Source organism: Mastigoproctus giganteus, chromosome 5 (assembly GCF_048544385.1).
Source record: "Mastigoproctus giganteus isolate SK-2022 chromosome 5, ASM4854438v1, whole genome shotgun sequence".
NCBI classification, from domain to species: domain Eukaryota; kingdom Metazoa; phylum Arthropoda; class Arachnida; order Uropygi; family Thelyphonidae; genus Mastigoproctus; species Mastigoproctus giganteus.
In genome coordinates, this window is record NC_143579.1 from 61,566,260 (window position 1) to 61,584,480 (window position 18,221).

The 18,221-nt window shown below is 34.2% G+C and overlaps 1 protein-coding gene across 1 annotated transcript in view; it reads left to right on the top strand.

The window, feature by feature from the left end:
- LOC150085446 (acetyl-coenzyme A synthetase, cytoplasmic-like) overlaps positions 1 to 18,221 on the top strand; it is a 200,725-nt gene that overhangs the window by 114,772 nt on the left and 67,732 nt on the right. The window contains exons 7-9 of the mRNA XM_090373254.1: positions 4,271 to 4,386; positions 13,684 to 13,876; positions 17,229 to 17,362. Of these exons, the coding sequence (XP_090229380.1) occupies positions 4,271 to 4,386; positions 13,684 to 13,876; positions 17,229 to 17,362 (443 nt within the window). The remainder of the gene's footprint in view (positions 1 to 4,270; positions 4,387 to 13,683; positions 13,877 to 17,228; positions 17,363 to 18,221) is intronic.

Consider the following 18,221-nt stretch of genomic DNA (forward strand, 5'->3'; position numbering starts at 1 on the left):
GTGACACTAACCCATAGGCCATAACATACTGGCTGAAAAATGCTGGTTTAGATGATTTCTTACTATAGATTTCAGAAGATGCTTTAGTTATTACATTTTTTAAATTAACATAACTTCCAATATACATATTGGAATCTGTAGAAGTTAAGTATTTTTGTATATGCTTGGTTTGGTTTGGTTTGGTTTGTTTTGATTTTATTGGCGCATTAGCTACTAAGGCTATAATGCGCCAAGACCATGTCATTTTTAAAAAAGTTTAAACTTTCAGTGACCTAATTAGTTAGGTCACTATGTCCAAAGGTATAACAAATATATAAAAGAAAAATGTAAATTTTATATACGAGCAAAAATATTTATTGATTTTAAAAAGCTAAAAACAGCAGACACATTGTCATTGTCGGATAAAATCTGACTGAGTGTATAGGGCTCAGTCAGATGATTTGTATATGCCCAACAGTCATTGAAATATGACTATCCACCTAATGATGTTGTACTTGGATAATAGCTTTAATAATCTGTGGCATGGATATCACAAGATTACAAAATTTATCTTGTGCCATGCTGCCTACAGAGTATCCCACAATATCTTTACAGTGCCTGTGGCAGATTCATACATTCTTTCTTTTGAGGCTTGCCCTCTGAATACTCAGCATGTTGATGTGGCATGTTGTTTTGATGATATAATCATTGTTGGGGAACAAAACAAATCAACCCACTGCAGGATGGAAGCCTCCTCAGCAATTCATGTTGAGGGAAAGGGCCATAATCTGCCACGCTGATCCAGTGCGGGTTGGCAGATCAACCGTATTTAGCAGTCGGGCTTGAACCCCAGTCTACTCAAGGAGCGTGTGCTACTCCACTCCCGCTCATGACTACTCGGCTATGGAGGCCTGACTATTAAAAGGAAATAACTCACAAAACCAGCACACCTTGTTTTTTTCTAGTTGACTATAATCATAATGTTCTTGGCATCATGCAGGTTGCAGTTGGTGTGGAGTTAGCTGAGGATGTCAACTAGGATATTTGCTATTGTATCCTATATGGAAAAGGATATATGGCTGAATATTTTTCCTTAGTTTGGCAATTTGTGTATATTCACAACCATCACATCCTCAACAGGCTGTTACATGGGTACTGTCTGTGTTAGTGAGTGTTCAAGCGAATTCCACCATTATAAGGCAGACTTGAAGTAATACTAAGTAGCAAAAGAGAAAGTCTGGCTTGCTTTTGATATTATAAATAGCTATGTTTATAGAGAATACTTGTTTATGTAAGCATATACACTGTGCTGCCACTTTATTAGGTACACCTACCTAGTAGCATGTTGAGCCTCCTTTAGCCTTCAAAACAGTCTGAATTTGTCTAGGCATGGATTGAACAAGATGCTGAAAATGTGCAGGAATGGAGTACCATGCAGATATAAGTGTCATGCAGTTCCTTGAGATTCAACGGAAGTATAGGCCTGCAGTGAACAGCCCTTTCCAGCTCATCCCGAAGATGTTCAATAGGATTGAGATCTGGAGGATGGAGCGGGCCACTGCAGCAAAGAAAAGTCATTGTCATGTTCCTGGAACCATTCCATAGTGATTTGGGCTTTGTGGACCGGTGCATTATCCTGCTGGGAGTAACCATCTGACTGAGGATAAACTCTCAACATGAACAGATGCACTTGGTCAGCAGTGATGTTTAAGTATGATGTGGTATTCAGACGAGAATCTGTGGGTATCAATGGACTCAACGTGTGCCAAGAAAACATTCCCCACCACCTTGCACAGTAGCCGTCAGACATGACAGGTCCATGGATTCATGTTGTTTTTGCCAAATTTTGAGCCTTGCATCAACATGATGCACCAGGAACTTCGACTTGTCAGACCAAGCTGTCTTCCAATCCTTGATAGTCCAGTGCTGGTGTTGCTGTGCCCACAGGAGGCATGCTGTCTTGTTTTTCATTGATAACAAAGGTATGTGATGTGGCTGTTGGCTATTATAGCCCATTCGCGACAAAGTGCGACTAGTGGTTTGTTGTGATATTTTGTTCTGCGCACCAAGGTTGTATTGCGACATTGTGGCCCGTCTGTTTGCTTGCCCATCCTCCTATGACCTCTCTCATCAACAAGCGATTTTCTTCCACAGGTAGTGCCATCGAGAGGATGTTTTCTGTTCGTTGCACCATTCTCGATACCCCCTTGAAACTGTGGTGTGTGAAAAGTTCAAGAGAACTGCTGTTTGAGATGCTTTGTCCAGCCTGTCTTGCACCTACCATGGCAACTGGGCTAGCCAGGTGGGTAAAATGCCTGCCTGGCAACCCAAAGGTCGTGGGTTCAAATCCCGCTTCGGGCTTGGATCAGAGTACAAAATTCTAAAACCTTGGGAGGTGCAATATGGTCACAGAAGCTGATGCACCAAAAACTAACAAAAAAAAAACCTACTACCATACCACATTTGAAGTCCATTAGATCACTCCTTTTCCCCATTCTTGCTATGGTTTGTATGCTTAACTGATACTAGAAAAGTTCTGCTGCATTTATATCCACAATTGTGGTCAAGTGACTTGCAATGCTGTGGGACAAACCAATTTTGTGCACAGCAAGGGTGTACCTAATAAAGTGGCAGCACAGTGTATGATAGTACATAGCTGTGTGAAAAGATGGCTTTTGTTTTTTAAATAAGAGTACTAGTAGAGTTGTACTATGTTATGTGAAATTTCCTTAACTGTCAAGCATCTTAATGATGAATCATTTTTAATGATTTTAAATCTTTTTGCAGTAACAAATGTGTATGTGTAACACATGCATTTTAAATATGCAGAAATTCTCTTCAACTCCTAACTGAAAAAAAAAAATTATAATCCACTGACAAAAAAGTTTGTATACCCATTGTATATGTATTTGTTAAAAAATACAGACAAGCAAATGTTTTCTAAAAATGGTAACAACCAAGCAATTACAACAGTAAATTTTAATATGAGCAATTTTTGTAAATTTTAAATCTAGTTATTCATACCTAGAATAGCAAATGGCATTACTGTTCAGAATTTTACACTTAAAATTATTCTCATTGTGATGTTGCATCTGCTATATTTTATACCTGTTTAGTTTTTCTAGCAAAAGAAAAAGAATCCTAGAATAGTTTTGCAAAGGCATCAGAAATAGTTTTCTGCAAGCTGATCCACTGTAGATTGCAACTTATTAACTTATTTCATTAAATATGTCATTGTGGTCAGATGTTTCATATCTTTTTGCAGTGATCTTTTCTAAGTGTTCAAGAAAAATGTACCAATTGTAACCTGTTGGGTCTCTTGCTTTGATCCTGATTAGACCATGGCAATTTTATGAACCCTGCAAGATGTAAAGAATATAATTTTAGTCATGCTGACCTGAGTCAAAAAAAAAAAAAAAAAAAACAGGCAAGAGATCACTCAAGCACCCAGTTGACTTGTTCTTTAGTTTAGTCTGACTGCAATTAAGTGATCATCCAGATTGACACCAATTTCAACATCAAAGGATGTTAAAATGGGAACATAGACTACTTATTTCCCCACAGAGGAGAAGCTGTTACCTCACACTTGGGCTCTTCTGCCACTCTGATATAATCCAGTACCTCTGGGCATCATGTCAGTGAATGGATAAGTATGGCTTGTTTCTGTCCCCCTCAATTTCTGAAATATTTCAATACTATTAAGATCCTTATTTGTATGGCTTTCATAAGGAGACATCAACTTTAATTGTTATGGTAACCAAGTGTAAATAAACACATCTTGCATACTTAATATTACATTTATCTCTTTTATGGGGCTCTAGTTAATCCAGACCCTTAGTAACTTCAATTCAATATTAGAAACAATTTTCTCCCCTGTTACAAGTCCACATTTATTTTCCAGATACAGCCAAATTGGAACACCAGCTGTTCAACACTTTTCACCAGCAGTTGTATCAAGTATATATCTAAAATTAAAAACATTTAGATTTTTTGGTCAAGGCTATATAAAATCATAATTTTATAACAGTATAAAAGGATGTACCACTCCAAAAACTTGTGATCTTATTGATAATGCTGTTCACAACTTCTGTTGTGTTGGTTCAGATTAAAATTAAGGGAATTTGTCAAACTTTAATGTAATATTATTAAAAAATTTATATCTTGCTGAAGAATGCATTTTAACCTGTATGCATGCATAGGTGAAATTTGGAAATTGTTTTTAGTAGCATTTTTCATAACTGGCCAATTATCTACTGCAGTTAGTTCCTTAAGCTACTTTCTTACTGCATAGATACAGTGGAATCCTAACCTTGATGTGTGGTGGCATGAAGAAATGGCAAAAGCTGCAGATTTCTGTGAACCAGAATGGGTGGATGCAGAAGATCCGTTATTTATTCTCTACACCAGGTTTGATTTTTAACTGAAGTGTTTTGTTAAAAAAAATTTGCTTGTTTCGCTATTTAATTTGCATTACTAAAATCATCTTTTTTTATTTATTTATTTTTTTATTTTATTTTATCTTGTGTTTTCTATGAAATTTTCATTTTGTATCATTCTATTTTTTGAGCAACCCATGTTTTTTTTGTACAATGTGTGTTGCTCAAAAAGTACTGTCAATGTGACTCTTACCAAAAAGCAAGCTTTATTTAAAAGTACTTGATGGCTATATGCCCTCAGAGATATCTCTGACCTCTGGTACATGCAGTGATCTGATATTAGCAGCCTGATTTTATCGAAGGTTACTGAGAGAGAGTGTGTTACAGTGGTGAGCTGTGAATATTTTAACAATGGGCTCACAGTTTTTCCAGCTTTCTACCAAGTAACTTTGATCAGTTACAGAAGTGACGTCATCCGCAGCTTCCACTAGAGGTGCTTTCCATGCTCCCACTACTAGTAGTGTGATTAGAGCGCGTGATGCAATTTAAGTTGCTTCATTTATTCACCGTGCGTGATGTGCAAAGTCTAAGTGAATGTGTAAAATGTTTGTATGTCTAGCTAAAAAAAAAAAAAAAAAAAAAAAAAAAAAATTAAAAACCTGGTTGCCTTGCCTTATGATGATAACTGGATATGTCAGTGTCTGGAGTTCTAACTTTTAGAATTTTTGAATAGTATAACGTCACAATCATGCTTCCTGAAGTTACTACTGCAGTAAGCATGATTGCAACAATACAAATATTTGTCAACAATTTCTTTTTTTTGTCTCGCATTTTTGTTACATCCATTGTTAGGTTCCCCTAACAGCTAATATTGCTTCAACTACAAGATCGGTACATCAATCAGTGCTGTTTTTACAGAGATATTTAGATACGTTGCACTCGCAAGTATACATCTCTTACTTTAGTTATCATAAATCCATTGTATCTTGTCTTCCAGAAATTATGAAAATCTGCAAATGATCAATAAAATATTTACAATAAAGCTCTTATTTCGTAATCGATATATACAAATCAAAATGCCTAAAAGAAACATGAAGGATGTTTCACATAAACCATCTATCATGCATGCTCGGCACAACTTTTTTTATTCATCTTTTTTTTTTAACAACTAGGGAAATATAATGGATACTTTTTTTCATGATAAAATTTTAATATTGCAAATAAAAAATAACATGAAATTATTTCCCATACCACAAATAACATAAAAACAATCACAAAACATTCCACAATATAAAAACAAATATTACATAAAAAATAAACTTTCTAGAAAAAGTACACAAAAAATCACAATTACACGAAAAAAATTTATTTCACAAATATTCAAGAAAGGTTGATTCTAAAAATTGCTATATACAATTTACTTCTTTATTAATATTTGTTGTCTATATTCTGCTTTGCTCAATAGCTGAGCGACGATTACAGATTTGACATAACGATCCGGATCAAAATGAAGCAATGGTTTTCCATTTAGATGTATGGTCATCATAATCTGCAACGTGTTTAATTGTCACAATGTTATTCATTATGCTGATAGCTGAACTCAGCTTTAGCACTGCTAATCGCAATGGTTTCAAAGATATTTTCTGGCTTTCTTAATTGAAAAGGTAATTTCACCCAATTTTAAAGATAAACTGTCTTCGACAAAATCTCTAAAATCATTCATTTTTATTTCATATTTTATCAGAAAACTTAAATTTCTTATTCGGTTTTCACTGTCTTGCCACTGAGACAAAAGTTCTTTCACATCCACGATTTCGGGTAGCATATGTTTAAAATTTCTTTCAATAGTCTAATTTAAAAATATAAACTTATTTTTAAAAGATTAAAAACAAAAAATTAAACTAAAAAAATTAACTTATTTAATTTAAAATCGCCCTGTTGCATTAATAACTAATCCTTTAAAGATTAAACAGTGCATTTAATAACTTGTCATGAGGTAATTTTTTTACTTTCGATTTTGATTCCTTCAAATTCTTTCCACTTCAAAATGCTCTCAATTTTAGCTTCATAGTTTCCTTCAGAACTTGAAATTAGCAATAGCATTGATAGTTCAAATAATTAATTTATATGCTTTTACAAAACATTGTGATTCTGTAAAGCTTCTGAAAGGTAAGAGCTCTTGCAGGATATCGATCATTAGTACTAAATGGTTAAGATATTCCAAATTTAAGTCTATTTAATAATCAGAAATATTTAACTTCTGATTCAAAATGTTTGCACAAAGCAGGATAATTCCTCCAACCCACAATTGCCGTCCGCAAGCTACTCATGCCCGAACACCGACCGATCTTTTAGTTTCCACGTAAAGTTCTTTAGCAATCATCCTTAATTCGCTCTAGTTTTTTGGAGATTGGTAATACAGTTTTTTTTTTTTTTAAATATTGCCTGTATGCCATTATATTTTAGAACATTTTTCTACACAGTGAAAGGCTCGACAAAGTTTCAAAATCTGCCAACATTTCGTCTTCGTAAAATTTATATATCAATATCTTAGTTGTCTCAATACCCCCCCCCCCCACCTCTACGTTGCTAATCTCACTAGTTCTTTGAATACAGTGCAAAATGTCAGAATCACATGGATATTCAGCTATTGTGACCATCTAAACATAGACAGGAGAAATTTTATGGAAGGCATTAATCACTCACTTCTCCGAAAGACATATGCCTGTTTGTTGCAGTAAGGGGGAACCACAACACTGATTGACCAGAGGTGATAATCAGTGTTGAGAATCCTCTTAATCCTTCTGACTGGCTATGGAAAGCATATTGACTAGCGCGACTTCTCGGTATGTGACTGCATAGGTTTTACGGATACCACTAACATTGTGAAACGGTAATCCCTTTCAACCTTACTTTGCACTTTCTAATTACCTAAATTGCCTAAAGGCCAGAGGTGAGAACAATGCACACAGAGTTGTCACTCCTAATCCGTTTGCTACATGGAGATTTTATTCATTCAACGGAAACTATTTTAGATGTAATTATCAAGGGGAATCAAAAAATTCGCTATAAAGAAATTCGTTAAACAGAGGTCCGACTGTAATTAAATCAAAAATGAAGCAATTTTAAAATGCATAACAGATCAATTGCACCATTAAAATGCTGGGAATGGGGGCCCTGCTTGCCCCACCATAGTTTTGGCTCTAGATACTCAATAATTGCATTCAGGATTTCATTTGTAAAATGATCGTCTCAACAATGGGCTTCCAAATTTTCAAAAAAAAAAAATAAATAATGGGCTCTCACAAGGCCACTATAGCTCACCACTGTTTACATGTCTGTGTGTTGTGTGAAACCATTGAATTTCGAGTGGTTCTTTTGTTATACAGAACGAATCATAAGGACTAAAAGTCCATAAAATGAGGGAGAAGACAAGGATTTCCCATTTCATCTGCTAAATTAATGGCCTTTACAATGCCAACCACATAACACCTTACATTAATCTGCAAGATTTTAGTGAAATGGTGATTTTAGAAATATTTAGACTTATTTAAATACTTCAGAATAAGGTTTACTACATTTCATAATGGTTTAATTTTTCCAATTGCATTATATGGCATGTGTTAACTTAATGTGAAGTAATGCTTCAAGGTCCTGTCCAACAGAAAGGGTAGATATGCATTAATATCTAACAGTTTGGACACATCTAATAATAGTTTTCTTTTTTAAATTTGTAATGGATGAACAGTTCATGGTTGTATCATATTAGCCAAGTGCAGAGGCAGTATGGTTCAATACTTTTTAAAATTAAAGAAAACTTTTATAAATAAAATAGTATATCACTCATAATTAATAAGTTTTATTTAATACTAAAATCTATGCTTTCACTTTCTGCTTTAATTTTTATTTATAATAAATGCTGGAAAAGTGGCAGTTATCTTAAGGCTTAAGTGATACTATTTTAGGGCTACCAATTTTAAGCTAGTGACATTAATTAACTCAATGGAAGAAAACTTGTACATAGGTTTTTTTTTTTTGTTTTTTAAAGACAATTGACTGATCTCAATAGATCTTTAACATATCAAAGATATATCCTTCCTTCAGGTCTGTGTCAATAGCAGAAGTCATCAATACTATGTTAAATTGTCTTCAAATGTAAATAATATTAAAATTTTCACTCTGCAATCTGCTCAATTAACAAATGCCATTTAGTGCCTTACTCTGTCAATGCCCCCTCTTCTGAAATTAAAACCCATGTCTTTACCTTTAACTACTGCAACCTTTCATCTTCCAACTGACTGCTGCGTGATCGCTACCTACCAATGCTTCTTATATTTTAAGCTCTGTGATGTCATCTAATTCATCAGTAATGTTGAGGTCAAGAATATTCTCCCTCCTAGTATTATCTCTGACATGCTGGTACAAATAATCTAGTTTATTTAGAAAAATTTTTTCTCCAAGGTGAGTTTCCCTCCCACTTATTCCAGTCAGTCTCTAGCAGGTTGAAGTTGCCCACAATAAGACATTCATGCTTGCTTGCCCATTCCATTTGCATGTAAAGACTCTTGTCATACTCTTCAGTCTTCTGGTCAGTAGATTACTCCTACTTTCATTATAACTTTGCTTCCAACTCACTCACACCACACAGATTCTATGCTGGCAGATGTAACTTTAAACTCGGCAAACTCTTTGCGCTCGTGCTGCTTTTGATAAGAAGCATGACACCGCCATTACCACTCCTATCTTTCCTAAATACATTATACATACCATAGAGGAACTCATCATCCCCAATTTCTGGGTGACACTAAGTTTCTGTTAGCCCAGTTATATTAGCATTGGTTGTCCTAACCAGGAGTTCAAATTCAGCCATTTTATGACAACACTCCTGACATTACTGTAGACACAATTAAGATTAAGCATTCTTTTATATTTAGAAAAATTTAGAAAAAAAGGGGTGCTCTGAAGCACCCCTTGAAGTTATTTAAACTTGTTTCCCTATCTTTCACATGCCACTCATTTGAAATTTTGCTACAATCAGAACATCTTGTCAACATCAACTGTTGTGGCAACAAACAAGAATTCTTGAGGTGGGTTCAAACATTACTTTGGCCCATATCATCAGATAAATGCAGATCTATATTACCCTTCTTCCTCCCCCAACTAGCATTTTCTCCAAACCCTTGAGGCAGCATTTCCCAAACTTTTATTTAGTCACGGAGCACTTGATCTCACAACATATTCACGGAACACTTGCGAAACACAAGTTTAGCGAGAGGCGAAGAACTGTTGCTAATATTTTATTACCTATGACACACTGGTGCATCAGGAGCATCTTTATTTCCAACACATTTAAAGCCGAAATTCAAATAGCTGTCATTATACTTTCGTTTTGGTCTTTTATTAGTTGGTTCCTGTTTTTTCGCTTTGGATTTCTGGGGAACAAAACTCTGCAATTGTTCATCCTCACTTTGAAGTGTGACAATATTATGTTTGTTTTCATCGACCACAGTTGCAATACTAGAAGTACTTGCTTCTCATTTTCAAGTTCCTTTTTTCAACCACAAATTCATGGTCATTTATTTTAATAATAATATTTCGAAATACTAATAATTATCAAAAAAAAAAAAAATTTATAAAAGGAAGTGAGTTTAGTTATGATATTGATTTGCTTCCTCCTCTCCTTCGGCTAAATTGCATATGAATGTCATACTTACCATACTAGATCACCACATTGCTGCCTTTTCGTAGGTGTCATTACCTCTATGCATGTTTCTCTATGCAAAGCCTGCCAAAATAATGTTCCAGTCTATGCCAGTATATTAATAACTGAAAAAAAAATAATGTTAAATATTATAATGATACAAAGTGGTGTACGCTACAAATGTGCAAAATTTATTTATTATTTTTTTTTAATTGTTAATTAAACACTTGTTCACATCTCACAGAACACTAGTGTTCTGCAGAACACAGTTTGAGAAATGCTGCCTTAAGGCATCCTCAATGAAACTGGCAAAAATCCTTGCACCACCTTTGTTTAAATTAATACAGTCTACAAAATAGATTCCTTTTATCTACAAGTGCAGGCCACGCAGATAATAAAATTTTCCCCTAGAGCCTTGTTCAAGCCTCTAGTTAATCCACAAAGCTTTCAACGTATGATCCCTCCTTTTTGGTCCCGGCAGAATTGCAGACACATACATTCTGGCCTAACTTGCAACATATTTTTCAGCTTGGTTTGTTTATAAATCTATATTTATCTAACAAATGATCAAGGTCACATTCATTTAATATCATTAATCCCTTTATGAATAATAACGCTCTCTTTACTCCCCTTAAAATCTGACACTGTTGGTAACATCATGAGTAGTTGCTGCCATCAAACACACCCTGGTTCTGCTTCACCTATCTTTATTACAAAAAATATTACTCATTTCCCTGACAGTGGAGTTGCCCAATAAAACTAGATAACCTTCAACCAGAAAAGTACACTTGACTATTCTTATCTGGGACCTGAATTGAGGGTGCATCACTTGACAGATCACGAGATACTTGAGTTCCTGATGAGCTCCCAGTTACATTTGTTTCAGGGGCAAGCATTTGTTTTTTCGATTATTCAAATTCTTCTCGGAATGCACAAAGTTCTAATTTTCGATTGGTATGCCCCTTATATCGGATGCAAAGAAAAGAATCATCAGAGCTAGGTTTGCCCACTTGGCTAGCATTAGAATACATGCCACAGGCTATACAAATTCCTGCAGGCATTTCTGTCTGTGTCACAATATTCTTGGACTTTGTATTGTAAGTGCATGCTCTATCACCCATTAGTTAAATAAAATTTTAACTTCAGAAAGGTTACAGAATTTAAATTACCAAAATATTACAGAAATGAAACTACTGACAAAACTTTAACCACTAGAAAAGTTAAACTTAAGCTACCAAACAAAACTTATGAAGTTCCCACTAAAATATCAATAACAAGGGCTAGCTAAATATTAAGCTGTAACTTTTTTGTATACTTTAGAAAATTGAAATTTACAGTATATTACAGGATTTAAATTAACAGACTATTACAGAAATTAAACTGTTAACAAAACTTACCACTACCAAAGTTAAATTTAAGATACCAAACGGAAGTGAAGTCATGAAATTTCCACCAAAATATTGATAAAGGCCTTCTGAATATTAAGCGCGGTAGCTTTGTAAATACTTAACTAAATACAAAAATTAAACTAACTTACGTGACTATTGGATTCAAACTATGTTAACCACAGTTTAGTATATTAAATAAATTAAAAAACCCTCAATTATTCCAAAAACTGACCTGCAGTGTGCTATACATGTGTACTGGTTAATGTACAAACAATGAATCTAACTACAGTGGATTCCGGTTATTTGGGCCACCAGTTAATCGGTGCAGCTGTTTATTTGGGGAAAGTCTTAAAAAACAGAAACCAATTGAAAATAGCCAGGGTTTACTTAGCTTAATTGGGACAGCATGCCGTTTAATCGGGGCAGGAGACCGCAGCACTGGAGATTATCCTATGATTGTCTCAGATGGTACCACATGGTTCGGTCGAAATTCTGGAGGTCACAACCATAAAACAATTAGCAGTCACCTGTTTATTGGGCTTTTCTGTTAGTGAAATTATAACTCCTTTGACCGTTTGGTCATCCCGGAGTATAAACAGCAAATTTATTTATTCATTATAAACGGACAGTAAACTCAACCTTACAGAATTTGCGATAATACCGACAGCTGGAATTCTGTGGGTTATTACGGTGAAATGTGTTTACACTTCCATGAAATCTTCAATCATATAAAAAAATAATTTTCGGCTCTTCTCTTCATTCCTATTTTTAAAGCTTTGTAACTCGTTACTCCGTTCTCACTTTCGCGTATTGTGTTACTTGCAATTTGTTTGTGCCCTGTTCTTTGTTATTGATGATTGCTTATCTTTTTACTTTTTAAATTTTAACCCCCACCCACAAATGTCAACTAGTTTGTATGTACATATTACAGTACGTATTAATTATTCCGATTATCAGGTATATTTTTCCGATTTTCACGTATCATTTAATTTTTTAATTGGTAAGGTAATATGGGTGAATTTGTGCTTAATATCTTTGCCTGTGGATAATATTCCTCCTATTTTCGTTAATTAGAATTGCTGTTTAATAGAATTAAAATTGAATTCACAAACGTGATCACAATGACCGGCGCTTACTGCACATCATATAGTAAACGGTACTTTACTATGGTGACTCCATCGTAACATGATTTGATTGTACAGTGAACCAATTGTAAAGGGGGGGTACATTGTATTTTAACTATTTATGTGAAAATTCGGATAATTGGGGCAGCCGCTTAATCGGGCCAAAATGCACTAGTCCCGATGTGGCCCAAATAACCGGAATGGACTGTATATTCAGCCAAATGTAAAAAAATCTGATTTCTCCAAGTTTTTTGGAGGTACTCTTAGCAGTCCCATTTAGACAATGGGGCCAATGTTATAAACAAAACTTTGGCACAACATTTCTGAAGAGGGAAAGTCTGCAACAGTATCACTTGAAGCAATCATATCAGTAAATATCTAACAGAAATCCATGGAGAGAAAAATTCTAGAAAAGCAAGTGTTTGAAAGCTTACCATAGCAGTAAACAACTTTATGGCTGGATTTAAATCACTCTTTCGCTCACTCACTCAACTTTAAAAACCCAAAACTTGGCAGGTATGTGCTTATAAATTGAGTTGCAGATTAAAATATCTGAGATCTCACATATGCTGCAGTTTTTTGGTTTTGTTTGCATAATACTTATTTGAGTGGCAGCCTGCTGATTTTAAAATGATAATCAAAATCTCTCTTCTCCTTTCAGTGTACTTTACTCCTCCCCACGCACACCCTAAAAAATATTGATAAACGCAAGATAATATACAATATCATCTCATACAACCTCTAAACCTATCAAAAGATGTTTTTTGTATAGCTCTGATCTTTTTGACCTTACTCTTATGCTCACTGAGTGTATAAAGAAATTTATTGTTATCAATTGAAGCTGAATAATGTACTTAAAAGGGAGACAATCCATGTGGTTGGACGTTTTTTACACAGGGTTGGAGCTAAAAGTATTGTGGGTTTTGATCTCCCACACCCAAAGGAGTAATGCATGACCAAAACAATATTATGCAGTGGTTTTACAATGGTGCTAATACAGGCCAATTAGTAGGATTACAGAAATGCTAAACAAATTAGTGAATGATACTCTAAGTATAAATATCAATTGTTTGTAAGATAAATTTATTTGTGTTTATTTCTCTAATGGATTTCAGTGGCTCAACAGGAAAACCAAAGGGTGTGTTGCATACTACCGGAGGTTACATGCTTTATGCTGGAACAACGTTCAAGTACATTTTCAATTACCACCCCAATGATGTATATTTTTGCACAGCAGATATTGGATGGGTTACTGGACATACTTATGTTGTTTATGGCCCATTACTGAATAGTGCTAAAAGTGTTTTGGTAAGTAAATTGATATTAGAGCTTTAAACTATGTTTAATTATATGATAATATAAATAATAATACTGCTTTTTTTTTTTTCCTTTTCTTTTTTTTTTTTTTTTTTTTAAGCTGATTTTTGTAACAGTGTTATAAAATAAGGATTATTTACTGTGAATGTAAGTGTAACAGAGGGTGATATATAATACATATTGCACATGTTAGTCAGCTGTGCACACCTGGGACCAGTTTTTTATATCTTTTGTTTTTATTTCTATAAAGTGTTTACTGACAATCAGTAAAGAGGTGGTGCCACTTCTGAGATCATGACAAGTCAATCACTGCACATTGCACCATGTAAACATTATTGAATCAATAAAATGAGAGTGCATGCTGTTTTCTGTTCCAATGATATGCATAAACTTAGTAGATATAATGAAGACTGCTCATTCTTAAAGCAATATAGGTTTTTCAAAGAGAAACAAAAATAGAATAGAGTATCCAAACATTATTTCTGAATGAAGCCAGTCCTGTAGGAAAAGGTCTTCCTATTCCTGCACAACTGACTAATTGGAAGAAACTTCCCATTCCTAGTAAAGAAAACTCAGTAGGATTTTAAAATTGCATTCCACATAATAGCAAAGAACAATACATAATTGAACAAAGGGAATTTAATAACCTAAGTGATTTCACTTGATCAGAGCAGTAGACAGTCTTTGGAATCATGACTACAAGAATGGAATTTTATAGTTGGTGCAACAAGAACTTCCATCTTTAAAAAGAGAAAAGGAAAAAAAAAGTTTATTATGCTATGCAGGATTCCTTTGTGTGCATCTAGATATAAATTAAAGAAATTGGATATGAACACTAAGCTGAAAAATGGACTTTCACCTGAAGTAAGTTTAAAGGCAGTTTTATTATATAACAGAAGGCTATTGATACCTGCAGTCCACAACGTTGGAATAAAGAAAATTTGCAAGTGCCCTGAACATTGAATTTTAAAGTTGCTGCATTTTTTAATTGGATTGCAGGGTGTATTTAGCAATACTATAAGGAATTAGTCAAGTAGTGCAAGGAAGCCACAAGCTTTAGATGCACTGACCAAAAAAAAAAATGATAGGAAACAATCAGTTAAGTGCTTCCATCCTGATGTAGGTAACTATCCAGTTGACCTTTTTGAATTTCTTCAACTGTCAGCCTCAACTACCTGTGGAGGCAACTTGTTCCACTAATCAACAACTCACTGGCTAAAAGAAAACTGCCTACAATTTAGTCTAAACCACTTCCCCTGTAATTTGAATTTATGGCCTGGCTCACATCTGGTGAGTATGGGCTTGGCAAACCCCAGGGTCCTGAGCTGGATATCATCATTCTTCTCTTTCTTGGTGATTTCTTTCTACTTATCTCTCACTCTCAGGGTTACTCTGAAACTTTTTTTTTTTTTGGTTGGCTGGTGCAGCATAAGCCTCAGGCTTCCTTGTACCATATGGCTGATAATATTAAATAAAAAAATAATTCTTTATAACAATGAACATTCTGCCTTCATTCATTTTACTAACCCCTGTCAGAGCCTTAAAAACTTCAATCAGGTCCCATCTGAGGTGTCTGGTTGCCAATATTTCCTTTAACAAAACCACCATCTTGTGTGTTGTTCAGAATGCTATTTCTTTCTAAAGGTCCCTGGATTGCACTCTTAATCATTGCCTCTAAGATTTTCCCTACCACTGAACTAAAGTGAAAGTTAGTAACTACAGGCTAACCAGTCTGTAGTTATTAACTTGACTCTTAGAGCCACCTTTATGTATTGGCACCTTTCCAATCCAAAGGAATATCTCCAGATTCCGAAGATGCCCTTCTGGAGGCTGACAAAGTTTTTGAATCCTCACTGATTCAAATGCTTTCTGGCAACATCAATCAAAATTACAGGGTATATGCCATCAACTCCTTACTTGCCTTTATGCTCAAAGTTTTTCTAAACAGAATCTGTAATTTTGCAATCCACAATTTCATATGGCTCAGCCTCACTTGCACAGCATCCTCAGCATGAAGAGTCTTCAGTTAATACCAATCCAAAAAAAAATACCTATTTTTGGAGTGAATTGATGGATGAATTGGGAAGGTTTTTTTCCTTCTTCTGATGCTGTATAAGCTTGCTTTCTTGCACTATATGCCTCTAATGCTATTCAATCCATCAGCAACTTTCCTTTTATTATAACACTCCTACACCCAGTGCCCGAGGCGATCTGATTCACTTTCTTTTTCATTGTATTCACATCACATATATGAAAAATTCCATGTCCTCATTCTTTGCTCTTTAGCCAGTGTGTTCTTATATGCAGCCCTGGCCAGTGTTATATAGACGAGCTATTTTGAAGAAACTAATTTTCTTGAGAGGGAAGAAAAGTAATTCTGAGGAATTACTTTTCTTCTAAATAGCTACTGACTGTACAGATCCTAAATCAAAAGAACTGATGTTCTTTTGGAATTCTGCATTAAACAACTTGAGGTCAATGACACCATTCAAAAAATATTGCTTTCGTAAATTAAAGAACCCATTCATCACAGATTTTTCCATTCTGAATGTTCCTGAAAAACTGCCAATCCATGCCAAATTTTAATGGAAGTTCATTATTTGTATACTATTCTTTTAAGCTAAGTTTTTCCTGGATATCTTTAATACAAATATAATGCAATTAATAGTTAATATTATTTTTTGGTAACTAATAATTTTATAAAAAATTAATACCAATTTTCGTAATGATTTTTATAGTTTTAGATTGTTCTCTGTTTGTTGATGCCTTAGAAAATCTATAATTTTAACTGGTAATAGTATTTTTATGCACTATTGGCAGGCTCTCCAATTTAACCAGTTTTTTTTCTAAACTGTTCCTAACTACAACAGTGTATAACCACTCATGGAATATGACTAGTTGCTAGGAGTAATGCCCCTAGATTGCCTCTTATTTACATGTGCCATAAATATTTTTTGTCTCAGACTGTAAGCATTATTACTGTGAACACTAATTATTAGTGAGATGCACATATATGAACATGGTAATAATCTAAGCCTGCATTCCATTTTTTGTAAGTGGAAACTATAAAAGCCAAATTCAAAAGCATAATTAATATTGCCTTTATTAGTCTTGGGGCAAATTTATTATTGATAGAGCAATTATTTTCTAGAATTTAAAAAAATGTGCCATTATTTGAATTACCAAAAAATAAGACTATATCTTATAAATAGATTTAGTTTTTGTTATGTAAAATGTAGCAATTAAAACTGCTATTCTATATATTTTTATAGTAAAATTAATAGTTTATCTATTACAATTTTTCTAATATATATATTTTTTTTTTTTTTTTTTTTTTTTTCAGTTTGAAGGATTACCATTTCACCCACATCCTGGTCGATTTTGGGAAATTATTGATAAATATAAAGTGAACACTTTTTATACTGCTCCTACTGCTGTACGAGCTCTCATGAAATTTGGAGATAGCCATGTTAAAAAGTATGGAATCCTTTTTTTTTTATTTGTTGTCTTCAATGGTTTTTTTATTTATTCAATAATTTAGTAATTCTCATTTCAGTAAATTTTCATAGAAAATGAGAATTGCTGAATTTATATGAGAGATACTGAAGAGTGCAGGAAGACATCTTTTTTGTAATATAAATATTTTTTGTACATGAAATATGCACTATATTGTCAAAAGCAATCAAAATACCTACATGTTTCAAAAAAACCTTTTATTGATTCAATATTTAATGTGTTGACCTACCTTTGTCCTTGATTACACTGTATACTTATTGGTAGTCTGAACCAATTTTTGATAACAGGAAGATTGTATTTTGATCCATTCCTTTAACATAGTAATCAATTTCTGCTACTGATTGTGGACATGTTGGTCTGTCCGAAGAAGGTAGTTCATCAAACAAGTGTTTGGTGGGGTTAAGGTTGAGGCTATTGGAAAACCTGTTAAGCTTTTTCATGCCCAAGTCTTCAAACCAAGTCACTTCAGGCTGTAGAATATGATGTGGTTTATGTCATCCCTGAAATAGAAAAGGGCCTTGTCACTGCTATAATATAGGAAGAATAGAATTGGCCAGAATTTTACTACTCAACATTCATTGTTCTAGGAATGACAACCAATGGTCCAAAAAAATTATTCATCACTCCATAATGCAGGTTTCCAATATTCCAGGGACCAATTAGTAGTTATTCACCAGGCAAGCCATTGCTATGCATCGAATACTGTGATGTGTGCTGCAGTTCTTCTTTAAAATCCAGGTACCATGCAATCTACATATTGTTCTAACTTGTCCACTCTGAACTTCTGGTTGACTGTATTTGATGAGGAATGTGGCATCTA